This window comes from Micromys minutus, assembly GCF_963924665.1.
Source record: "Micromys minutus genome assembly, chromosome: 25".
Classification (NCBI taxonomy): domain Eukaryota; kingdom Metazoa; phylum Chordata; class Mammalia; order Rodentia; family Muridae; genus Micromys; species Micromys minutus.
The window spans coordinates 11,536,057-11,559,972 of NC_137960.1; the positions used below are offsets into that span (position 1 = coordinate 11,536,057).

A 23,916-nucleotide genomic window follows, 5' to 3' on the forward strand; every position below is an offset into this window, starting at 1 on the left:
ATTAAATTTAGAACCTCTGAAAGAGAAGACAGAGTTCTTAACTCCTGACCTATCTCTTGAGCCCTTAATAATAATTCCTCACTTTCCTCTGATTTCAATTTGATTTTAATACTCATCAGAGGCCTGTGCTACTGGCAGAAAGTTGTGGTTTGTCATGATCACCATGTAGCAGTCCCAAAGCATGACACTATCAGTTTGTTTCTTTCAATTTCAGTTTAAATAATTATGCAACACCCATAAAGTTTCACCAACATAACCACCCAAATATAAGTTGATTGAAGACCACACCAGTATATACGCCAAAGTAGATGGGACAACTCTTTCATAAGGCCTCAAAAATATACAAAGAGTTACAAGGCAACTAGATAATTCTGAGAGATGGAGACATGGTTTTTCCAGTGAAGAACAGATTATTTGGTTATCTACTACCAAATTATCAGCCCTGAAAACATGCATACAAGTAACATTATATGGACTAAGCAGGTTTTAGTTAGGACTATATGTATATGCATATATACATATATACACATATACACACATATACATATCTATATATATATATATATATATATATACATATATACATACACACATATTTGCATTCAATGAAAGAAGAAGCCATGAATTTGAAATAAATCAAGAAAGTGTACATAGGAAAATTTAGAGAGAAGTCAGAAAACTGAAATATGAGGAACATGTAATAGTAATCTCACAAATTAAATAATTTATACAGATTTTTAAGTATAATATTTGTATATAATAAGACAGTTCATTAACATCATTAAGTTTTTCTGAGTAAATGAGAGAAAAATAAATCAGACAGGAGATGAAAAGCTCAAGAGAAACCTTAACTGTATATGTGTGGGCAATACACACGCACGCACGCACACACGCGCGCGTATAGTTTTATCGCTGGTACAAAGACAGTGAGTAGATGTGCATGGGACGAATGGAAATCTTCCTTAATGTAACAAGTTATGATTTATGGAGTTATGTTTTTGCGATATTTCTCCTCTCCATGGAAAGACTGGGCAGTGGAACACAGTGATAAAATAATATAAAACATCAAATATGAATGGGGAGGAATTTTTAAAGCTATGTTACTCAGCGATACTTAAGCTCTATATGTCCATCAAGAATCTTTGTGGATAATAAAGAAAGCTACGGACTCATTTCAAACTTAAAATCTACACGGAGGCCAGAACTACCAGCCAACACGGCAAGCAAGAACGGGTCTGATTTGGTCTGCTTGCAGGAAACACATCTGCTTCATAAAGAACAATTGCTTTTGACAGGAGTCTGTCTGGGCTGATGTGGATGAGCGGGAGGCTGTGGAGTCACGAAACCATTAGAAAGGACTGCCGGCTCAGAGGAGCCCCTCATAAAAAACATGAAAATAGACAGGCAAAGACGATGAATAAGCAGCCGTGCTTGCTCTACATCCACGCTGTGAATTATGGCTCACACAGGGAATATTTCCAGTCCCGAGTTTCAGAAATCACGACGAAGCAATCTTTCTGAGGCATCGTAAACTAAATAGTGAGAAAACAAGCCGGAGAAATATTGCCTGCTTTTATCTATTTGTTTTTCAGCTGTGGCCCCCTCTTTGAGTTCCGTAGGTTGAAGGAAGAGCTGCGTTTGCTTGCAGGCTGAACGCCGTGGGAGGAAGGCAAGGAGGCAGACATTGCTCACCAGTCCTTTATTAGGGTGCGCCTTCGAAATCAACGTCTTTGAAGAGTAGAGGAAGCAAGACTGCGTTCGAGAAGAGAGGGCTACTACCAACTATAGCATTACCCAAACCAAGAGACAGTTCTATGATTAGCGTTGCAGATCACAATTGCTCTTAACTAGGTCAAAATGGCCAGGCCTTACATCAACCAGGTGAGATGCTGGGCATGGAAACTACCCACAATTGAGAGAATCTTCTCACAGCTGCCATTAGAGAGCATCTGCTTACCTCGCTCCTAGCAGATGAGACGTAGATTTTTTTATTTTTTTTTTTATTGAAAGGGAATCTGGGTGGTGGCTTTTCGTCTCTATCTGAATTTTTTTTAAATTAGGTTATAAATTCCTTCTATGAAATAGGCATATAGAAAAAACAGTCACAATATCAACCATTGCTTTCTTTTCCCTCAAAATAATCAGCTAAAGCCTAGCCTTAAAATTATTTAATCAAAACCATTGATTTGATTGCTCAGACTCACACAGTTTTCTTCTCTGCCCAGAGCTATGCTGTTTGCTTCTCTGTTGAATTTGATTCAATGGGACACTAACAGTCAGAGATAGCACAGGATTCATTCCTTTCTGTCTTCCCACTTACCCACTAGGGTGCTATTTTCAGCATGTGGAAGATAGTTATTGGCTGGAAAGTTAAGCTTGGCTAGATTGTTACCACAAGCACACAAAAGAAACTGGGTTTGAATTTAGGACCCTGCTGTGGTTTCTCTCTGGGATCTTTGTTCAGGAAGACACTTCTTTGGCTCAGGAGCTAAAAGTTTTACTTCCAAGGGGGCAGAGCCCAGAGATAACAGGAATATCACTGGGAAACAATATGCTGTTTACTTGAGAATGTTTAGGTCTATGGCGTTTGATTCTGAAAATAAAGAGCCATGCCAGAGAAATACACACTTAGAAGACCACAAGTCCATCAGAACTCAGCATTTACATTAGATTTGAAATGTGAAGATATAGATGTCCTAGACTATCGCTAGTGCCTTCCCTCCTGCCTGCCTTTGTTCTGTGTGAACTCTGAAGTAATTTGATGTCAGAAGGAAGTAAAACATGATCTGAAAATATGGAGGGAATGGTTGTAAATAAAAAGAAACAGCCCTCCACCACTGTGCTACCCCCCCCCCCCATTCTATGACTCCTGAAACTGAACAAAGCACCAAGAGAGCTGTACATTCCTCCAGTATCCCAGAATCCACTGCTGAAGGACATGGCATTTTCCCTCTAGAATCTTACAAGTCTCTCTTTATTGTGGCCATCATTGTTCAAGCACACTGAAAAACTGTGCATGGCCAAGAAACCACTCTTGCTCTAGCCATTTTTTTTTTGTTTTGTTTTTGTTTTTGTTTTTTAATAACACTTTATCCCAGTCCTCTAGTGAGAGAAGAATCAGTACTCATTGCTTAAGGAGTTATCCACTAAGTCATTTGTTAAGATACTGTACAAAAATACTCCTGTTTTAGCAGCGGTGCCTTAATAATTTCCCCTTGTGTGGGCTTAATTTCTCAGCCTTCCAGCCCATGTGGGAGAAAGTCCTTTATGCTTGCTCATAGTGTTCCCCTTTCCCCCTCATGGTGTGTCTGACAGCTGCACGAATAATGCGATGGGCAAGATGTACGTTCGAATAACACATGTAATACTTTGAAAACTTTATGATGGCATATATCTTGCTGGATCTAAAACCATGACTCGATGTCAGAAAATGCATAGACACCACAGTCATAAAGTCTCTCCCAGGCGCTCACGGTCACTTCTTCCTTTTCAACATCTAATAACAGGGTTCTAGATATCTCTCTCTTCCTAGGAACTCTCTGAGCTAAGCACAGGAGAACTAGATTATGAAAGGCATACGGTCATGGCGATGGAATGTTTCTCTTCTGCAAGTAAAAGTTAAAGGTGCCACCTGATTGAAATGATTAGTGAGGTATTTAAAACCGACCAGTGTGAGCCATGGTATTAATGATCCTTGAGCTGACCGGATTTGCTATTTGTAATTTCAGGGGCGATCAAAGAGAAAGTTCTGGGCACAAAGCTGCTTGGAAACATAAACTTGATTTTCATCAGTGGCAAAGCCTTGCTGTGCAGCATTAACTTACTAAGTTTCTCCTGTGCATAATGTTATTTCAGTGGCCTAATAATGATTTTCCTGTCTCCTCGGGACTTAGACTACCTGCATATTTCAGTAAGATCATAAAATTAACTGTGAAGTCTTTTAGGCACAAAGATTTCTGTCTCATGCTTGTCCCAAAAAGGCTATAACCAGATAATCCATGATTTCAGTCAGGAAATTAACTTTGACTTTCAAATAATTTTTTTCAGTGTGCCTTTTAAGAATATCCTCATCTTCTTATTCTATGTTTTCTTCTCTTCCACAACATAGCCTCCCAGAATCTCCATCTTGGGACCTCCTCTTATTCCCTTTATCATTAAATCTTTTACTACCTGGAAGCCTTGTAAAACAGGTTTTTGTTCCACAAGTACTTTGTGGTTTGATGAAGAACTAAATAACTCAAAGTGAAGCCATTCACAAACAACCAATTTTATTTTTTATGGCTTGCCATCGAAATTTTATGTCTATGATGCAGTGGTCAGCAGCCCTTGTTAGACTATTTTGTCCAAGTATCTTTTTAGTAAGTCCACAGCTCTGCTTTCTATAATTTCTTTCTCCACACCTTTCTTAATACTTACATATAGTTTATTGCAATGGGAAGCTGACTTTATGAGAAAAAGGTAAAAGTGATCAGGGATACATAACATCTTCCTGCAAAGCTTTTGGTTGAATATTAATGGCCAGATACTAAGCAATAAGCAGACCCTGTTCGTGGCCAGAGGTAAGGGCTGGATACCCTCTGAGAGGCTGTGATGTAAAGCATGTTGACCTACACATTATGGGGATTTTTTCATAGTAGATTATTATTCAATTATTAGCCGTTGTAAATGTTGTGTTGAGACAGGCTGACTCTATGACAGGTTTTTAATTGGAGGTTCAGGAGACTAGGCCGAAATCTTTATTTCCAAGTCCAGGTAAGTCTAGGTAAGTCAGTCACTGAAAAGAAAACCCAGGCCTCAGGAAGCCAGTCAGAAACTGCCCTGACATCAGAAGCTTCCCACCCCACTGCCAGGCCGAAGGCAAGGAAAATTGGTCGGCAACAGTTTCTAGACTTCCTTAGCAATAGTTTCTAGCCCCCCCCCACACACCATGGCCCAGCAAAGGTTCTGGGATGTCCCTAGAGATAGAACTAACAGATTAAGATAGAGGTCACCTACTTCTCATTGGCTTTCCCCTAATGTGCTTTAAATCAAGCCTGTGCGCTTACTGGAACACCTCTACCTTGGTAGATGTTAGACTCTAGCATGCTAGATGTCTGCAAAATAAAACACCCTTTGCTTTTGCATCCTATTTGAGTCTCGGGTATCATTCTTTGGTAAATCATAGACCCTTACACTATAAGATTTATTGTGGAATGAATGGAATATACTCAGAAACAGTAAGCTACTTTAGATCATTATTCAGGCAACAGTCACGGTTATTTCTTCTTAACCTGTCTCTCTAGCTGATTTATAGGGTCATCATCTAACTGAGGCGCTAAAACAATCTGTTTTTCTCATTTACTAAATATAGGTGTTGTGGTGCTTGACTTTAATTGCAACCATTAAGAGGAAGAAACAGGCACATCTCTGTAAGTTTGAGGGCAGCTTGGTCTATGTAGAAACTTCCAGGCCACTGCAGGCTACATAGTGAGACCCTGCATCAAGAAGAGATTTTCGTGATAATGGGTATTATAAAATTATTTACATAAGAACTTCTTTGGTATAATTATAAAATCAATGCCAAGTTTGAGATTCATTTGAATAATCGAACTCATGGAAAGAATACTGTTGGAATCTAACTTAGTCCTGCAGGACATACCCAAGTGGGACAAATTTGATTCCACTGAATATATTTTATATATCAAGAAACCCAGAAATCCTACTTTATACATATACACATACAAATATATTTAAATATGTATATATATATATGCATGAGTATATTTTAAATAAAATATATATTTATATGCATTACCTATGGGAGATACAGCATTATACTAAACATGCATAATACTTCAAGCACCTTTGAAAATGACCTGAAATCTACATGTTATAAAACATTCCCTGGGTGATTCTTTTCTATGTTATGCTATCAGTGAGAGAAAAAATAAAATTTCACATTGGCTTTCTTCCCACTTCAGTCCACATAGTTTAAGCAATAGAGCTTTCTTAAAAATGATTAAATGTAGTAAGGCATACATTTGCCAGCAAAAATCCAGTTTTCATCATTTTTAAAAATGTAAAACCTAACAGTTTAGTAAGAGAGATGAACATACAGAATAAGGTCAGCCTGTGACTTCACAGAGTCCCTTGAATATCTAGCAAATTCTCAATGATGAATTCTAAAATCACTTAATTCTATAATAAATTCTAAAGGAAAAAGTCACTGTTTCATCAACATTAGATAAGGAATATTGATATCATAATTGTTAGTGTTAGAGGATTAGAAAAAGTAGCAAATAAAAGATGGGTCTCATTAGAATACTAGTTTAGCCAACTCAGGAAGAATGACTATTAAATGTATATGTTTGCCTGTTTGCGTGTTTGTAGAAGAAAGCTAAAAGTACTTTAAAACAGAGACTAGATGAGTTAAAAAAAATAGATGGATTTGCGTTTAATTGCATTTGCTGTTCTTATAGAGCACTGGATTGCCATTCCCAGAACATACACGGTGAGTCACAACCAGATCCAGGCCATCTGACACTCTTGTAGACTCAGTAGGCACCAGGCATGCACGTGGTACAACTACATGCATGCAGACAAACATACATATGCGCAAAACAAAACAGACAATTCATTAAAGACAAAGAAAACAAACTTTTATAATATACACAAGGAAGCACCGTTTTCTGTTACTACAGGACATTGGTGTCCACTTTGCAGGAGGCAGTACACTGTGTTCCCAATAGCATCCTCTTGAGATGGCTCATGTATTTTCACCTCACATCTCAACACTTCTTTCATTGATCCAGGACCAATAATTTATGTCAAATTGTGACATGGTTATATAAGTGTTCTAATGACCACAAGGAAGAAACTGTGGCTAAATGTCTGTAAGAATAGTTATCTGTAGACATTAATCAAGAGTAATCAATCACAGTGTTCTTAAAGTCAATAACGCCACTGCTTTGATTTGCATCACTTAGAACCATCTAAAACAGGTGGACTGAAGGCTCATGATTTCTGTGAATTCACTGTGACAGAACACACACACACACACATGTAAAAAGTATAATAAATATGGGTTATTTTTACTTCTTACATCCCAGCAGCCAATATTAACTTCATAGGTGTTAAGTAGTTCTTTGATTGTTCACGGATCTCCATTAACACATTTTTTTTTAATTTAAAAGACTCATCTTTTTGGTAAAAGAAGTATCAGCATATGCAAAGACTACTGCATCAGTTGACCCCATACGTAGAAATAATAAGCACTGTTAGCCTGTTGGAACCATGGAGGCATCTCTTAAAGATACAACCAATGAAGGGCACCTTTGGGGACCATTTCTGAAAGGTTAATGAAACAATGAACATTGCATAGTGTTCTGCTCTCAATAGGAAAAACTGACATGAATGGAAAAAGTTCAAGAATGGAGGACCTTCCTCTACATTCATCCCAACATACCTGATACTTTCTGTCCTTACAGATTAATGTGTTTCTGCTCTCATATCCTGCAGCTCCTCCTAAAGACAAGGATGATGCTTTCACCAAGGGCATGCAGGAAGTGTCCCACCAGAGTAGAATTATGAAGTAACAGGATCCTATTAGTAGGATACAAGAAGGATCCCAGTACAATGACAGGAGGCAGGAATGATGCCAGTCAAGTGATACTTATGGTAATCACTGCTTATATTTGCTTACTTATGTAAATAATTTGCAATTACAAAGAGGAGACAGTGTAACCAAGGATTTAGCTGTGTCTACTCTAGTGAAAAAAAAAAATCTAAGGAATAAGAGGATTGATTTAGCACATAGTAAGAAAATATAGTCATACTAAGAAAATAAAGTCAGTGTGAGACACTCTTGTGGTTGTTGCAGAGGTAGACTGATAGACCAATAAAACAGAAGAGAGAAAAACAAAAACAACCCCGAGACACATGATTATGGAATTTATGATATGGCTCAGCAAAGCAGCAAGGGAAGGTTTGCCTGCTGAATAAATATAGGATACCCCCCCCCAACTCTACAAAAAGTGCAGATAGTAAATTTAACACAAATAAAAGAAACATTATGGTGCGTAAATTATACAGGGTAATAGTTAAGACTCTGGGGGTATAGGGAGCACTTCTTAACAGTGACAACTTCGAACTGATGCATGGGTGAGAATATGTCAGTCTTATCTGTAGGTACTTGTCTGTTTGCAGATCCATTGATGGAACACAGAGTCCTGCACATTATAGGCAGCATTTTCCAACTGGGTTAAAGCCCCTATTCTAGTAAACAAGCTGCTAGCCATAGAGAGAAAATCATTGTCTAGAGCACATGTAGTCAGTAAAGATTCATATCTAAGGTGGACAAAGACTGTACATATGGATGAAAACCAACATCAAGGAAGGGCAATTAGCTCTCCAACTGTTCTTCCAGAGGACCTGGGTTCAGTTTTATGTATCTGCATGACAGCTTAAACTCTCTGTAATTCCCATTTAAGGGGCTGGCACCCTCTCAAAGACACATGCATGCAGATAAAGCACCAAGCACAAGGCGCGCGCACACACACACACACAAACAAAACAACATAAATTAAAAAGACAGAATGAGACAGGGCAGTCAATGGAAGTTCCATAGGCAAGTGAGAAAGAGGCTAAAATATATACATTTTGTAAAAAAGAATAATGATTAAAAACAAGAGAAAGATGCTCAGTCTCAGGGAAATGGTGATTAAGGCCACAGTGTAATGTGTCTCATGTTGTACAATGTCAGTAGAAGAACTGAGATAGAAGGATGTTGATGATCATCAGGCTGACTCAGGCATAGTCACCTTAACAAGCGAACTAGGATTGCCAATGCAACCAAACGCACGTGTGTGACCTAGAAACTCACGTACATGTGCATGAAGAGAGACAACAGGAAACTGTTCATAGAATTATGGAGACAACCACCTAAATGTACACATTGGACAGTTTTGTATATATACATCTAAATTATTTTTATTGGCTATTCTATGTATTTGTATTTCAGATGTTAGCCTTTCTCCCCTCTCCCATCTCTCCTCCATCCTCCCACTGCTTCCATAAAAATTTTCCCACTTTCAACCACCCACTCCCCTCTCAGTTCCTTGGCATTCCCCTGCACTGGGAAAATGAGCCTTCATGGGACCAAAGGCCTCTCCTTCCATTGATGCCAGACAATGTCATCCTCTACTACATATACAGATGGAGCCATGGGTCTCTTCATGTGTACTCATTGGTTGGTGTTTTAGTCCATGGGAACTCTGGGGTTTGGTTGGATAATATTGTTGTTCTTCCCATGGGGTTGCAAACTCTTTAAGCTCCTTCAGTCCTTCATTGGGGTTCCCGTGTTCAGTCCAATGGTTAGTTGTAAGCATCCTCATCTGTATTAGTATGACTCTGGCAGAGGCTCTGAGGAGGCATCCATATCAGGCTCCTGCCAATAAGCACTTCTTGGCATCAGTAATTACTGGGTTTGGTGGCTGCATGTAGCATGGATCCCCAGGTGAGGGAGACTCTGGATGATCTTTATTTCTGTCTCTGGTCCTCTATTTGTCCCTGTTACTTACTTTCAGCAGTATTTTGTTCTTCCTTCTAAGAAGGACTGAAGCATCCACATTTTGATCTTTCTTCTTTTTGAGCTCCATATTATCTGTGAATTGTATCTTGGGTATTCTGAGCTTCTGGGGTAGAATTTGCTTATCAGTGAGTACATACCATGTGTGTTCCTTTGTGACTGGGTTACCTCACTCAGGATGATATTTTCTAGATCCATTCATTTTCCTAAGAGTCTTATGAAGTCCTTGGCTTATTTAACTATGGTAATTGATAATTTTGCTTGATATAGTAGCCTGAGCTGGTGTTTGTGTTCTCTTAGGTTCTGTATGGCACCTGTCCAGGATCTTCTAAGTTTCATAGTCTCTGTTGAGAAGTCTGGTGTAATTTTGATATGCTTGACTTTATATGTTACTTGACCCTTTTCCCTTACTACTTTTAATATTCTCTTTTGATTGTGCATTTGGTGTTTTGACTATTATGTGATGGGAGGAATTTCTTTTCTGGTCCAATCTATTTGGATTCTGTAGGCTTCTTGTATGTTCATGAACATCTCTTTCTTTAGGTTAGGGAAGTTTTTTTTTTTTTCTATAATTTTATTGAATATGTTTACTGGGACTTTAAGTTGGGAATCTTTGCTCTCTTCTACACATATTATCCTTAGGTTTGATCTTCACAATGTGTCCTAGATTTCCTGGATTTTTTTGTGTTAGGAGATTTTTTATTTTTGCATTTTCTTTCACTATTGTGTCAACGTTTTCTATGGTATCTTCTGCCCCTGAGAATCTCTCTTCTATCTCTTGTATTTTGTTAGCGATGGTTGCATCTATGACTCCTGATCTCTTTCCTAGGTATCCTACCTTCAAGGTTGTCTCTCTTTGTGATTTCTTTATCGTTTTTAGATCCTGGATGGTTTTGTTCAATTCCCTCACCTTTTTGGTTATGTTTTGTTTTAGCTCTTTCAGGGATTTTTGTGCTTCCTTTTTAAGGGCTTCTACTTATTTACCTGTTTTCTCCTGTGTTTCTTTAAGGGAGTTATTCCTGTTCTTCTTAAAGCCCTCAATCATCATCATGAGGTATGATTTTAAGTACAAATCTAGTTTTCCTGATGTGTTGGGATATCCACTACTTGCTGTGATAGGAGAACTGGGTCCTGAGTTTGCCAGGGAGTCTTTGTTTTTGTTGCTCAGGTTCTTGCACTTGCCTCTTGCCATCTTATTATCTGTGATGTTAGTTAGTTTTGCTGTTTCTGGGTGAAGCTTGTTACTCCTGTGGGCCTGTGAGTCTGTGAGCTTATGAGTGCAAGCGCTCTAGTGTGATCAGCTCTCTGTAGGCAGGTTGTGGTTACTGATGGCAGTGGGACTTCCCTAGCTCAGTGTGCAGATAGAAATCTGAAGGGTCCAGTCCTAGGCAACCCAATGATTCTTCTGCCCTGTGAGTTCCCGTTGGGTCTTTCTTTGGATAATCAGTGGAGAGAAAGTGGTGTCTCACCTGTAGGTTTAGGAGTGAGAGCACTCATAGGTGGTTAGCTCCCTGGGGCAGGTTGTGGGTCCAGATGGCAGTGGGATGACCCTAGCTCTGGCCATATTGATATATATTTCAAAAGACAGACATATCCAAAGTATGTCTCTTATAGAAGTTCATTCCAGCAGTGAGTGTTCACCAGAGGACAAGGTCCAGCAAGTGCCAGTGTCAGGAGAGGAAGGTGGCTGTATTCAGGAGTGGGTCACACAGTTGCGGCATGGCTCACCATAGAGGCCTACTGGGTTTACAGCTGGGTTTCTTTTAAAAATCAACTGAATATGTATACTCCATTTGCCAAAATTCAAAAATTGTATACATAAGCAATATGAAACTATACTCTCATCTTTCAAGAATGCTTATGGAGATGGGTATGCTTGCTTAATGCCCATTAATAATAATAATAATAATAATAATAATAATAATAATAATAATAACAATAAGTTGATATACACTATAAATGTGGCTTAAGTCTCCTCCCAACAATTTATGAATTTCAATGTAAAACATGCAATTTAAAGAACTTAATCTATCATAGATAATTTAGCATGTTTCCAGGAGCTCAAACCCAGGATATTTACCTTTCCAGGATCAATAATGCAGTCTGTGATTTAAATAATTTGGATAACTGATGTGATCGTGTTTTAGCATGCAGCCTATGAGGAGATAAACTAGTTCATAGGAATGTCCCCTCAAAGGGTTTTCTAGGGCTGAGTATGTATGGCACAAAATTTTAAGGATGAGTAACTTAAATAAAAATGGAGAAAGGAAATAAAAGAAGAGTGGGTGGTAAGAATAGGGGCAGGGGTAGTGCGGGAGCGCGGTGGGGGGATGGACAAAAGTCCGATGGCTTGAAGTCAGGGCAATGGCAGGGGGCGGGGTGGAGGCAGGGGTGGGGACAAGGCAAGTATGGGGTGGGTGCAGGGCGGGCGGGGCAGGTATGTTACCAGCCTTTTCAATCCCATGACATATACTGCAAACCAACAGCTTAAGAGTTTCCAATCTGCTGTGGCTGGGAGGACCTGGCTGAGTCTCTTGAGTTCAGCAGTAGACCTTCTGGTGAGCCAGGAACAGAGGGAGGTGGGGGAAGAGGAGGAAAAAGGGGAGAGGAGAGGGAGGGGAAGAATCTGCGCTAGCAAGCTTTCTCCTCTCCTGCTTTTTACTCTTGAGTCCAAAGCCTCTGAGATGGATGGTGCCATCCACACTCAGGATTGGTCCCCCCTCCTTAGTCAGCATTCCCTAGAAACACCATCAAAAACACACCCAGATTGTACCAGTCATTGATCTTGTAGGCACTGCTCAAGGCAACTATGCATGCAACCAAAATGAACTGACACACGGGAGATCTCAGAGCAGATCTGAATAACTCTATACAGGCCAGGAAGGTTGTTGGTGAACTACTAAAATTGTTAGGATATGGCTTCTTCTTGGCCTGCTGATGGAACCATTGTCTATAGTTGTATTTCATTAACCATGATATCCTAGCAGTCAAAGGACAATAATTGGCAGCTATCAAGACTATCTCATGGTTATAATTAGACTTCAGGTAAAATAGAAGTTCCTGACAGGGTTGTTAAGAGAAAAAACAAGCCAGTAAAATAACTGCCAGCCTGACTAGGGATCGGTATTGGTGACTGGAAGCATATATATATATATATATATATATATATATATATATATATATATATATATATATATATATATTTGAGGGAGAAGAAAGAGGTGGATGGCTTCATAACAGCTGTTTTTCAGAGGATCAACTGAGGTACGGGCTATGGAGAAGGAACACTTTCAGGGAAGGCTGTTTTGAAGGCACAGCTCTATTCGAGGAAGCTTGACTGTTAGCAAAAAAGCTCATGATACAGCTGAGGGGCCTCCAGCATCTGGATGTGATGTATGCTGTGGACTTGATGTGGGTGAATGTTTTCCATAGGAATGCAGAGTTACAAGAATAATTTAAGAGACAGTTCCATAAGTTTATAGAAAAATAGAATGTATCAGATGTAATCAAACATGAAAACTAGAGGTAAGCAGGTATTAAAAGAGAGATAGAAACGAGATCATAACATTTTCAATAAAGACTACAGCTGTGACTATCAGTCTGCAGTGAACCATCATTTAATGTTTCTAGAATTATAAAATATTTATGTACACACATCTGCACAAATGAAGACACAGGCATTTGTTCTAACAGGCGTTAATAAGACTAAAACTGGTTAAAGGCTGGGCTGTATATAACTACTGAAAAACTACTTCCATAAATTTCAGATCTATCTGTGAACTGCTCATTGAATAATTAAAAGGCCAAGTTTCTAAAAATACCCCCAGGCAACATATGAATCTCATTATACTTAAGTTTGTAGGTAGCAGAATTGAAATAGACGTCACCAACATTTCAACATTGTGTGATTTGTGTGATAGTGGTGGAGTTGGTGGTGGTAGTGGTGGTGGTGGAGGTGGTAGTGGAGGTGGTGGTGAAGTTGGTGGTGGTAGTGGCGGTGTTGGTGGAGGTGGTGGTGGTGGTTGGGGACTGAGTAATGATACCTGCCTTATAATGTTTGACTTGAAAAGAAAACACATAAAACTCACTTGTGGCCCACTTAAAGAAGAAGTATTATAGTTTGAGACACTGTTTAGTGCCTTTCTAAGTTACAAAAATAAAAATAAATATATAAAATAAATAAAGGACATTTCATAAAGCTCCCTACTTTCATTTAATTTTTAGAACCCTACACAGAGAGACAACAGGGACATTCATCAATGACAGACCCCAGAGTTTCAGATTTATTTTGTTTAATATTGAAATGTACAATTGAAGGAAACATGAGTTTTCTTTTCAAAATGACGTGGCTACTTCCATTCTGAACACCACAGCTTACTAATGATTCTAAAACTGCTTTGAGGGTTTAGAAATAAATCATTACACTATATCCTGGTGATGAGTTAGCACACAAATCTCCCATGAAATGCCCTTGATTTCAGGTTAAATAAATTCAATCTCTTTGTGTTAGAACTGGAAAGATGTTTTGTGAACTTGGGGCTCTGTTTGTCTTTAAGAAAGTGGTGGACAATGACAGGAGGTTTGCTGTGAGTTGTCTTCTACATTGTACACAATGCTAAGACCCAATTTAAACTTAACAGAAAACGTTCTTCCTGAGTTTGCCTTCCCTGATGTGGTCTGTGCATGTTTATGCCTGAGGGTTCTCTGAGAAGTAGACAAACACATTGCTTCTGAATTTGAAGATATTTGGCCCTTCAGATATTTTTTTTTCAGTGAGATCCATTAGATACCTGGGGTGTAAGCTCAGAGGCTTATGACATTTCCCCTCACTCAAACCTCACTTAACCCACATATCCACACATAGATGGGCAGAAGCATGTTAAACATGGCACTTGTAGTCACTACCGGAAATTCTAGGGTCTTGTTTTGTCTGTAGTGAAGCCATGTTACTGCATATGGCATCCTGTGGAATACCATGACAGAGACAGCTTTCCCAAATTAAACCAGCAGGGTCCTTTCATTGTAGTGATCTGGATACATAATTATAAGTACCAGGGATCCCCACTGATCTTATGACTCACTGGGTACCAGGACTAGTTCAAACACAGCTTCAGTGATGTGTGACTCTCAACTTCAGTGATCTCAAGCCAGCACTCCACATGAATTATGTCATGTTTGAATTGCTTACCTCTTTATAATCTTGGCTCCCCTTTCCCCAACATAGTGTTACCAGTGGTTACAAATGACCTCTTTTCTTCTGAACCCATTCCTGACCACCTTGGATCACTGCAATGTCTTTCTATTTCTTTTATAAGTCACACACACACACACACAGAGAGAGAGAGAGAGAGAGAGAGAGAGAGAGAGAGAGAGAGAGAGAGAGAGAGAGAGAGAGAGACTAACTGGACATGCAGATGTTCATACTGTGGGACTAGGTTTTATTCTGCATATATTTCCTTATTACTACTTTGACACTTCAAGCAACTGGAAAATAATAATAAGCTTATTGTTTTCTTCTTACCCCCAGTACTTACTTGTGATTTATGAGTTCCTCATTAATAGTCTCTCTGCTGGGTAGTTTTTATTCTATTCTATTAATGAAGGTTCACTGAAATAATTTTGACATGTAGAGTCTTAAATATTGTTTGAGGCGTACTCTTTACTATATAGCTCTTTTAAAAAGTAAACAAAAATTCTTTCAGCTTTTGAATCTAAAACAGTGGATTGCTCATAGTGAAACACCACGAGAACAGAAGCAGGAACAAATAACTCAAGCTTATTAGGGTAATTATCCATATGTATCCTGGCTTTGAGTCTATCTTAATAGTGTGTGGTGACAATTAAAATTATATTTTATAGGGAGATCATGAGTCATTTAGTAAAATTAATGTATTATATAATTATCATTGGGTAGCAACAGGATTCCATTATGAGGCGTCAAAGTTCTATTGGAAGAACATTGTAATGCTCCTGGAGCTGCAGAGACAGATGTTTCGGATGTTTATCTCTTCTTTGCACATTCAAAACAATTCTAGTTTTGTGTCACAGCCTAATGAATAGCCAGAAATACTTCATCAGAAGATGGGTATAGGTTCCCGTTTCAGTTTTCAAACTGAAATGGGTTTTCTAGACCATGCTTTGACAAATGCAACAAGAATAAGTCAGTGGAGGTGGCTAAATGCCATACCTTTTCAGAAATCACTGGGGAACTTTAAATAAATGAAAAAGAAGAAAGTAAAACTTAACTACAGATTGACAACCTTATTTGCAATTACTAATGTTTCTATTTATATGCTGTGTATAGATTCTATCCCTTTTACTCTAAATAAAGTGTGAATGGGAATTTCCTCAAATAATTGAATATATGTTTCATATGAATAGTCATGATATGATTGAAAGAATATTTTTAAGCAATATGGTGTTTCGGAGTAGGGACTGTAATGTAATTCATTTATCGGCTATGGGCCAAAGGCTCATGCCTGGATTCTTACCTCTGTCTCTTTGTCCTTAAATATTGAGAGTCTCCCATGACAACAGTTAATCTTGGTCACCTACACATCTACTCTCACTAAAACATATACCTCTTCTGAGTCCTCAGATTTTTCTACAACAAACATGGTATATGAAATCTTAATGCTGTGAGATGTTTTGTTTATTATAAATATGGCCTGTTGTGCTCTAATTTCCTGTTTTAAGTTATGTGTTGGCTGTTCTGGGGGGATTCTCTATCTCCCTGTGTCCCCCTTGCCCATTCTCTGTATGTCTGTTTTAGTGTCAACATGAGGTTTCCATACCAGCCTCTAGTTGTAGACTTCTGTCACCCTTCTTGATGGCTTATAGAGACCATCCTGTGTCCAGTTGTGATATCATCGGCCATGCTTGGTGCATGCCCATCTATTAGCATCTACTATTTTGTTTACTACCCACATAAAATGGTGTGCCCATTTGCTTATGATGGGCGAAGAAAGGGCACAATGTACCTCTCTACCTTCAGTGCCAGTAGACATGACTCAGAGTTGAGCATATGAGTTTCCCTGAATCAATGATGTTTTGGGGGTGTAGTTCTGCTATATGTATTTTTACTATCCCTTCTTCAAATGTATCCTGATAGTTGTCACCTGTATTCTATTTGGTGGCTGGTCTAATGACAGCCTCTCTTTTTCTTTCTCTGTTTGTCTTTACCTCACTGCTGGTACCATCTTAATATCCTAAAATCTCTCTCTGTCTCTCTGTCTCTCTGTCTCTGTCTCTCTATGTCTCCTTTCCTCTCTCCCTCCCCCCCTTCCTGTGTGTGTGTGTGTGTGGTGTATGCCCCTATAAGCACTGCAGAGGACACTTATTTCCCCAAGACATTGTCTCTCATGAAACCTGGTCTGGAAGCCAATGAGCCCTAATGATCATTCTTTCTCTGCTTCCCACATATCCAGGTACAATACAGCCACACTTGACTTTTTATGTGGTTTCTGGTGATTCAAAGTCAGGGACCATGTAGTTTGAAACAAAGGTACTGACCCACTGAGCTATCCCCAGACCACTAAGAAACTATTTCTATTTAAATCTTCTCTCACTTGCATTTTTTTTTCTAGTATCTATGTGCGGTTCTTGACACTGGAGATAGTATAAAGACAGTGACTGAAAATGATAATGACCACAGAATTGGCAGTCAGACTATTGGCAGACCTATGGAAGAAGAAACAACAGATTCAAACTAGCTAATCAAACTCTCACTGTGTGAGCTGGGGAGGTGGTACACAGTGTAAGTGTGGTAAGTACTTGAGATGGAACTGTAAGGATCAGAGTTTAGATCATTAGAATCCATACATAACAGGTAGGTGTGATAATCCACTCGAGATTCCAGCCTTGGAGACAGAGATAAGGGATCCTCAGAGCAAGCTGGCTATGGGGACTACCAGTGATCTCTGGATTTGGTTGACTGGCCCTGTCACACTGAAAAAGGTGGAAGAGCAATCCAGGGTTTTGCTGACATCAACCTCCAACTCCAGGCTTCCACATGCAACTACATCCACATCTGTGTCTACACACATGCATACACATGCATAACAAACACAGAAGCATATATACATATATATGCACACATGTACACATGTAGGTACACAACATAAATGCACACATACCTACACATGCACACACACACATACATACATGCATACATAAGCACATATATACACACATGATAATGGTGGGGAAATCATAGGACCTGGTGAGAAAGCCTTATTAACATCTATAATAGCACTTAAAGAAAACTTCATCCATAGTCAGTAGATTCTACTAAACATGAGACTCAATGCTTGGTTAAAATGCAGCAAAATTCTAGAAGATGCCTATTCAGAGAACCATCCAGAGTCCTTTGACAAAGTGAGCACAAAGAGAGATAGAACATGATCTGACACTTGGATTTGGGGTCTGGGTTACTGACTCTCATTTCTTGTTAGGTATAGGGCTTGAATGAATGTCCTCTCAGAGTCCTTATGCTGAAAAATTGTCCCCAAGCCAGTACTGCTAGAAGATGGCAATCTCTTTGAAAGGAGGAACCTTGTAGGAGGTTTTTTATTCCTTTGGGGAATTCTCTTAGAAGAGAATCCTGCATCCAGACATGGGTAGGCTGCTGAGCTACATGACTGTGTTATGTTTGTTCTCACTTGATGCCCAGTGAACTGCTTAATCTTAGCTAAAAACTGAGCTAAATGTAGGAGGAACAGCATACATCTCTACATAAATGCTGGGGCCAGCATCAGACAATGCCAGCCAATCAGGAACTGCTGTTTAGAAGAGATGTTTTCTTTGGACCAATGGGGATTGGGTGGAGGGTATTAAAGGAGCTTGCAGCAGTGCTCAGATAAGCTTTCTGTGACATTTCTCACCTGCTCCCAGAGTCTGTGTTGTTGAGTCTCTGCCACCTCACCTTCAATCCCCAAGAACAGGTAGGGTTGGTTGGTGAGTAGACCAGGGCACAGGCAGCACTAGATCAGTAGCCTGTGCTTATAATGTTACTTTCCTCAGCCTTCTCAAAGGAGTACGTCTTACCGATGTCCCCAAGGACACCTCCATGCTTCATCTACAGAAGGAGCTTCAGAGGACACTATCTGTCTCTATATCTATCTCTTGTACTGTGGCTTCCAAACCATGAGCTTTGCTAGAGACTAAGCACAGAGCAAGTATGAGAACGTGGATACACCTTAATAGAAATGGGGTAGTTAGCCAAAGGCAACTACAGAGTTGAGGCTATGACTCCATGGATGAGTGTTCCACTAATTTACACAAAGCGCTGGGCTCTTCTCTGGCACTGATGGAAAATACTGCAGAAAGCACCTAGCATGTACACACAGGAAATGGGAGAACACACCTAGAAATTAATCCTAGAATGTACAGAATACACAAGGAGTAAAATCTAATATCCGGTTTATAACATCAAATGAATTCTAATCTATCATTCTGTTATTTTGCATTCGAAAGGCCTACCTCTAAACCTAATTAATTATACACTAAAATTCACAGATCTATAAATATGTTTTCTTTTCCAGAAAATAAACTTACATGGATTATATCAGGGATTATGTCAGAAAGGAAAATTCTAATGTTGGTGAATGGTTAACTTATACAAATGTCACTAAATATAACAAGTAAAAATCAAATGTACAGGATTTGACTACCAAAGGTTCATGAAGAGTGACCCACAGTCATTTATAGATTACTTGATCCATGTCTCTTTTCAAAATTACAATGTAAGAAATTAGGTTCCAATAAACAACTCTTAAACTCAATGATGACTCCACTTACCCGGACTTGACCCACAAAGGCATTGGCCTCCTCCTCCACCACAGAGAGGTTTCTGGGCAGATAGGGATCGAACACAGGAGCATTATCATTGACATCTGTTACCACTATGTTCACAGTGGCCGTTGAGGTCTTAAAGAAAGAGAGAAGAAGATTTAGTATGCGAGGACCTGAGTGCCCACATTGGTGTTTCTCAATCTGAAAGGCATCTCGGTTCCTTATCTTTTCAGAGGAAAATGACATAGAACAGAAAAGCAAACAAACCAACAAAACAGATGAAGAGAGCTATGGATGATTCTATAGGGTACACATCTTCTGAGGATGTTAAGTATCTCCTAGCTTTACCTTTTAGGCTGCACTACTTTTAGCTGGTTCACATTTTATGACTAGTGAACATTTATTTATACACACATATACCCTTTTATCCATAGACTGAACTATCCTGTAGTTTTCACCAACTATGTGTTTCACAATTAAAAAAGAAACATACACACTATCAAATAGAATCAAAACATAAATGTGTACTATCAAATAACCTGACATATAAATATTTTTCAGGCAAGCTAATACTGTCAGAATTTATCACCCTAGTAAGTTTTAATGTTTACATCTAAATCAAGATGAGCCCTGTGAAATTATTGTTGCTTTGAGTCCCAAGAGAATAACTTCGGTGTCAGATAAACTTCCCAGTTCTGTGGATGCTCCTTTCTTATAGGGAAATCTTGGCCTACTGAACCAGAAAATGTTATGAGGTTGAGGTCTCAGGGTCTTTGTGTGTAACCTGAGCTTGAGCCTCCATCAAAATTTGGCCTCTTCTTCTTCTGTCTGTCTTGGTGTGTGGTAGGTTTTTGGGGGCAAAGAGAAAACATTGAAAGATGAAACCCTGACTTTCAAGGTAACACATGAAATATGCTATAATATTAATTGCTTAATTGCAGGTCAATGAGATATAAGAGGAAAAGAGGGAATGAAAAAAATCCCACAAGAGTCTGATTTAAGAAACTAGAAACACATTGAGCCTGGAACACCAGAGAAATTTATATTAAAAACAATGGAGTTTTACTAACCTGTAGGTAATTTGCAACAAAACTAAAGTCCTCACAGAGAATTTGTTGTAGTGAGTGACTCTGACAAGGCTGCGTGGCCATCACGAAGTGCACAGAGACTAAGTAGTGTCTCCTGGCTGCCAAAGTGAAGTGGCCTAAAGACCGTGCTTTTGGTGCAAACAATACAATTTCTTGGTGAATTGCAGGAGCCATGATGCCTTAACTCAGATTCAATCCCAGATTCCAAGACCTGAGTTTAAACTGCCTCTACAAAATGAAATCAAGAGCAACCTTCCATAGAAAGGTACTTAAACCTTTATTTCTACTCTATAACAGGTTCAGCTGACGCTTAAAGCACAGAGAGGTGCTGGATGTGGGTGGCTTCTTTATTTATGTGCACTGATGACTCACGCCTTCATAAATTAGGGCTACATGTATGTGATTTATATGCATGTGGTGTTCAATCAAACTCTGACTTAAAGACATCAAGAGGGTCACCACAGCATCCAGTAGCCCCAATCTGGAAAATACCCAATGTCCATCTTTAACAGATATTAATAAGTGTTTCATGCATGGAATACGCATGGGTAGAGTCTGAGGACATGTGACCCAGTCGCCATGTGGGACCTTGTGGTATAATTCAGGAACATAAGGTTGAGTAACAGAAATTAAGCACAATCACACAGAGTTACATGGTTTCATTGACATAGGTGCAAATCCTACACACTAATTAGAGTCAGTATAGGGTGGCAAGAATGAGAGCTGGAGAAAGTTCTAGACCATGGCAAAGTCATATTTTTCAGGAGATGAAGAGCTTGCTTCTTGCAGTGGGCTATCCTCAGATGTTCTCTCACCTTGGAAACTCATTTTTTGAGCCGTCCAGTTGTGGGATTTGTACACTTCTCTGCATAGATCTCCAGTGAAATCATTTAATTGAAAAGGTGCACACAAATGAATGCACACACATATATACATACTGTGAGGTTATGTAGAGAAATTAAAATTCTTCTGACTTGATGGTGTGAAGATGTTTTATTTTTCCCTCATAACATTTCTATATTTCTCAAACCTTCACCAAGAACGCTACGATGCTTTTGTAGCAGAAAAAAAAAAAAAGATTTTAACAAATGTTATTTCTAGTTATATTAGAGGTGAAACCATCTTTTTCTTAAAAGTATGCTTTATAGCAGCAGTATTTCCCAGTTTGCCTGAAGGTGAACAGGTATTAAGTTTGACAGCTTGAAGCTAAGACTTTAGAGTGGTTGCACTAGTATCCTGGCTTTTCTCAAACTCCAGGGACACCTCTATGTCCACCTCTGCATTTCCTATCTATCTATTTTTATCACCCTACATATCTTTATTATTATTATTTTTAGGTTCTTCATTCCATGAAGGAATAGGCTTTCAGAGCATCCTGGATTCACTGTTGAAGACTGGCCTGAGGCTGGCTGATATCCAGAGGTACTGAGTCATCATGGTGTGGAGGATGTACTGGAAGGGGCTTGGACATACCTCCTGACATTGTTCCGAGTTTTACAGGTGGTGACAGGAATCCACGTGGGTGGCTAATTTTCAGCTTAAACATTTCTTAAGAGAGGGACAACACTCGTGTCAAAGTTGCCTGGGCATCAGTACTGCTCTTGACTCTGGCTATAATTCATATATACTGGCTGTACTCTTTTGACCACGGTGACATAGTCCTAGACTGCTTGGCTACAGAGCATAGTGTTTTCAATCTTTAGGTTCATAAGGAAGATGGTCACACTATGATTCAACATGGATCATATTTCATATTGAGGAGAGATTCTAGGTTTTAAAAGTTAATACTAAGTGAACATAGTTCATGCTAATAAAGGTATATAATAAAAGGTTGTTTTTCACAGTTCTACAGGTGAATTTGTAATATGATCATTAAACAGATATCAAATAAACAAACCTAATAAATAATTACTCTTAATGAGAAATTGGCTTATTATTTTCTCAAATGTTTCATCTCTTACAATCACAGTATAAACACGATGAGCATTGTCCAACTGTGGCTGGTGCCCATTTTGATTACCTCTTTGCTTTTTACTTTTAACAATAAATAAAACATAAAAATTTATATTCTATTCTCGACTAATATAGGAAGGTGTTTCTATATCAACCGTTTTAATAGACTTGTTTTCTTTGATTGTGCTGGCTCTTACGTAGATACTGATGTAGCAACCTTGGTATAAGAAGCTATGAACAAGTATCCACACAAAGAACTTCTCAATTAAAAAATGCTGGTCTAATGTGTATTATTTTTGATGCCTTTTATATTATAAACTTTATTGATCTTATCAAGTTAATTACTTAAATAATTAAAAATAGTTTGAAAGTAAAAGATAATTAAGATAAAAGTTAAGTATATTAATTAGTAAAACAAAAGATGATGCCTTTCTATTTATGTACCTCTAAATGAAAAAATACTTATAAATGTATAATAAGAGAATGGGAGGGGAAACACATGAACCTGTAGATTGAACCAGTGTTCTGTACATACTAGACAAAGACTTTCCCATAGAGCTACAAATCCAGCCCTTCAGCCTTCATAGGGGGTGGTTCAAAAAGGGAGGGTATATGGGAAGACACTGGAAGTTACAGAAGAAGGAGAACCCTTAATTAGGATCTATTATATGACTAAAAGTATCTATTCTGAGAAAGAAAAATGAAAACAAAGTAGAATATATTTAAAATAAAACACAATGAGACATAAAAAAAATTAAACTATTTTAAAGTACATTCTGAATATTTAATCCAAAATCTACAATGGGCTCAAAAACAGAATCAAGATTACATATTACCCAATTTAAAATGAGCTATGTGGGAAGGAGAGCTGGTGATTTGGCACAGTGATTGAGAGTACATGTTGCTTTTGCAGAAAAACCAGGTGTGATGTCTTGCATAGCACCTTTATGGTGATTGACAGCTGTAGGTCCAGTCCCAAATGACCCAGTACTCTATTCTGACCTCTATAGGTAGCAGGAATGTATGTGGTACACATACATGGGTGCAGATAAAACACTCATACACATACAAATAATTTAAAAAAACCTTTTTTTTTAAAAATTAGGGGGGAAAATGAGCTATGGCTCCAAACAGAGAGCTCTCAGGAAAACGTGGAGCAGAGAGTAAAGGAAGGGCCATCCAGAGACCACCCCATCTGCGGATTTATTCTATATGCAGCCACCAAACCCAGTCACAATTGGTGACGCCAAAAAGCAATTGCTGACAGTAGTTTTGTATAGCTGTCCCCCAAGAAGCTCTGCCAGAGCTTGACCAATACAGATGTGGATGCTCACACCAACCACAGATTGAGCTCTGGGACCCCAATGGAAGAGTTAGGGGAAGGACTGAAGGAGCTGAAGGGGATTGCAACCCCAAAGGAAGAACAACAATATCAACTAACTGGATCCCCCAAAGCTCCCAGCAGCAAACCTACCATTTAAAGTGTACACACAGTAGGACCCATGGCTCTAGCTGCAT

At 38.8% G+C, this 23,916-nt stretch overlaps 1 protein-coding gene across 11 annotated transcripts in view; it reads right to left on the reverse strand.

The window, feature by feature from the left end:
- PCDH15 (protocadherin related 15) overlaps nt 1–23,916 on the reverse strand; it is a gene marked incomplete at both ends in the record, with an annotated part of 610,552 nt that overhangs the window by 189,834 nt on the left and 396,802 nt on the right. For all 11 annotated transcript variants that reach the window (XM_080938401.1, XM_080938402.1, XM_080938400.1 and 8 more), the window contains one exon: nt 19,364–19,492. In XM_080938401.1, the coding sequence (XP_080794527.1) occupies nt 19,364–19,492 (129 nt within the window). The remainder of the gene's footprint in view (nt 1–19,363; nt 19,493–23,916) is intronic.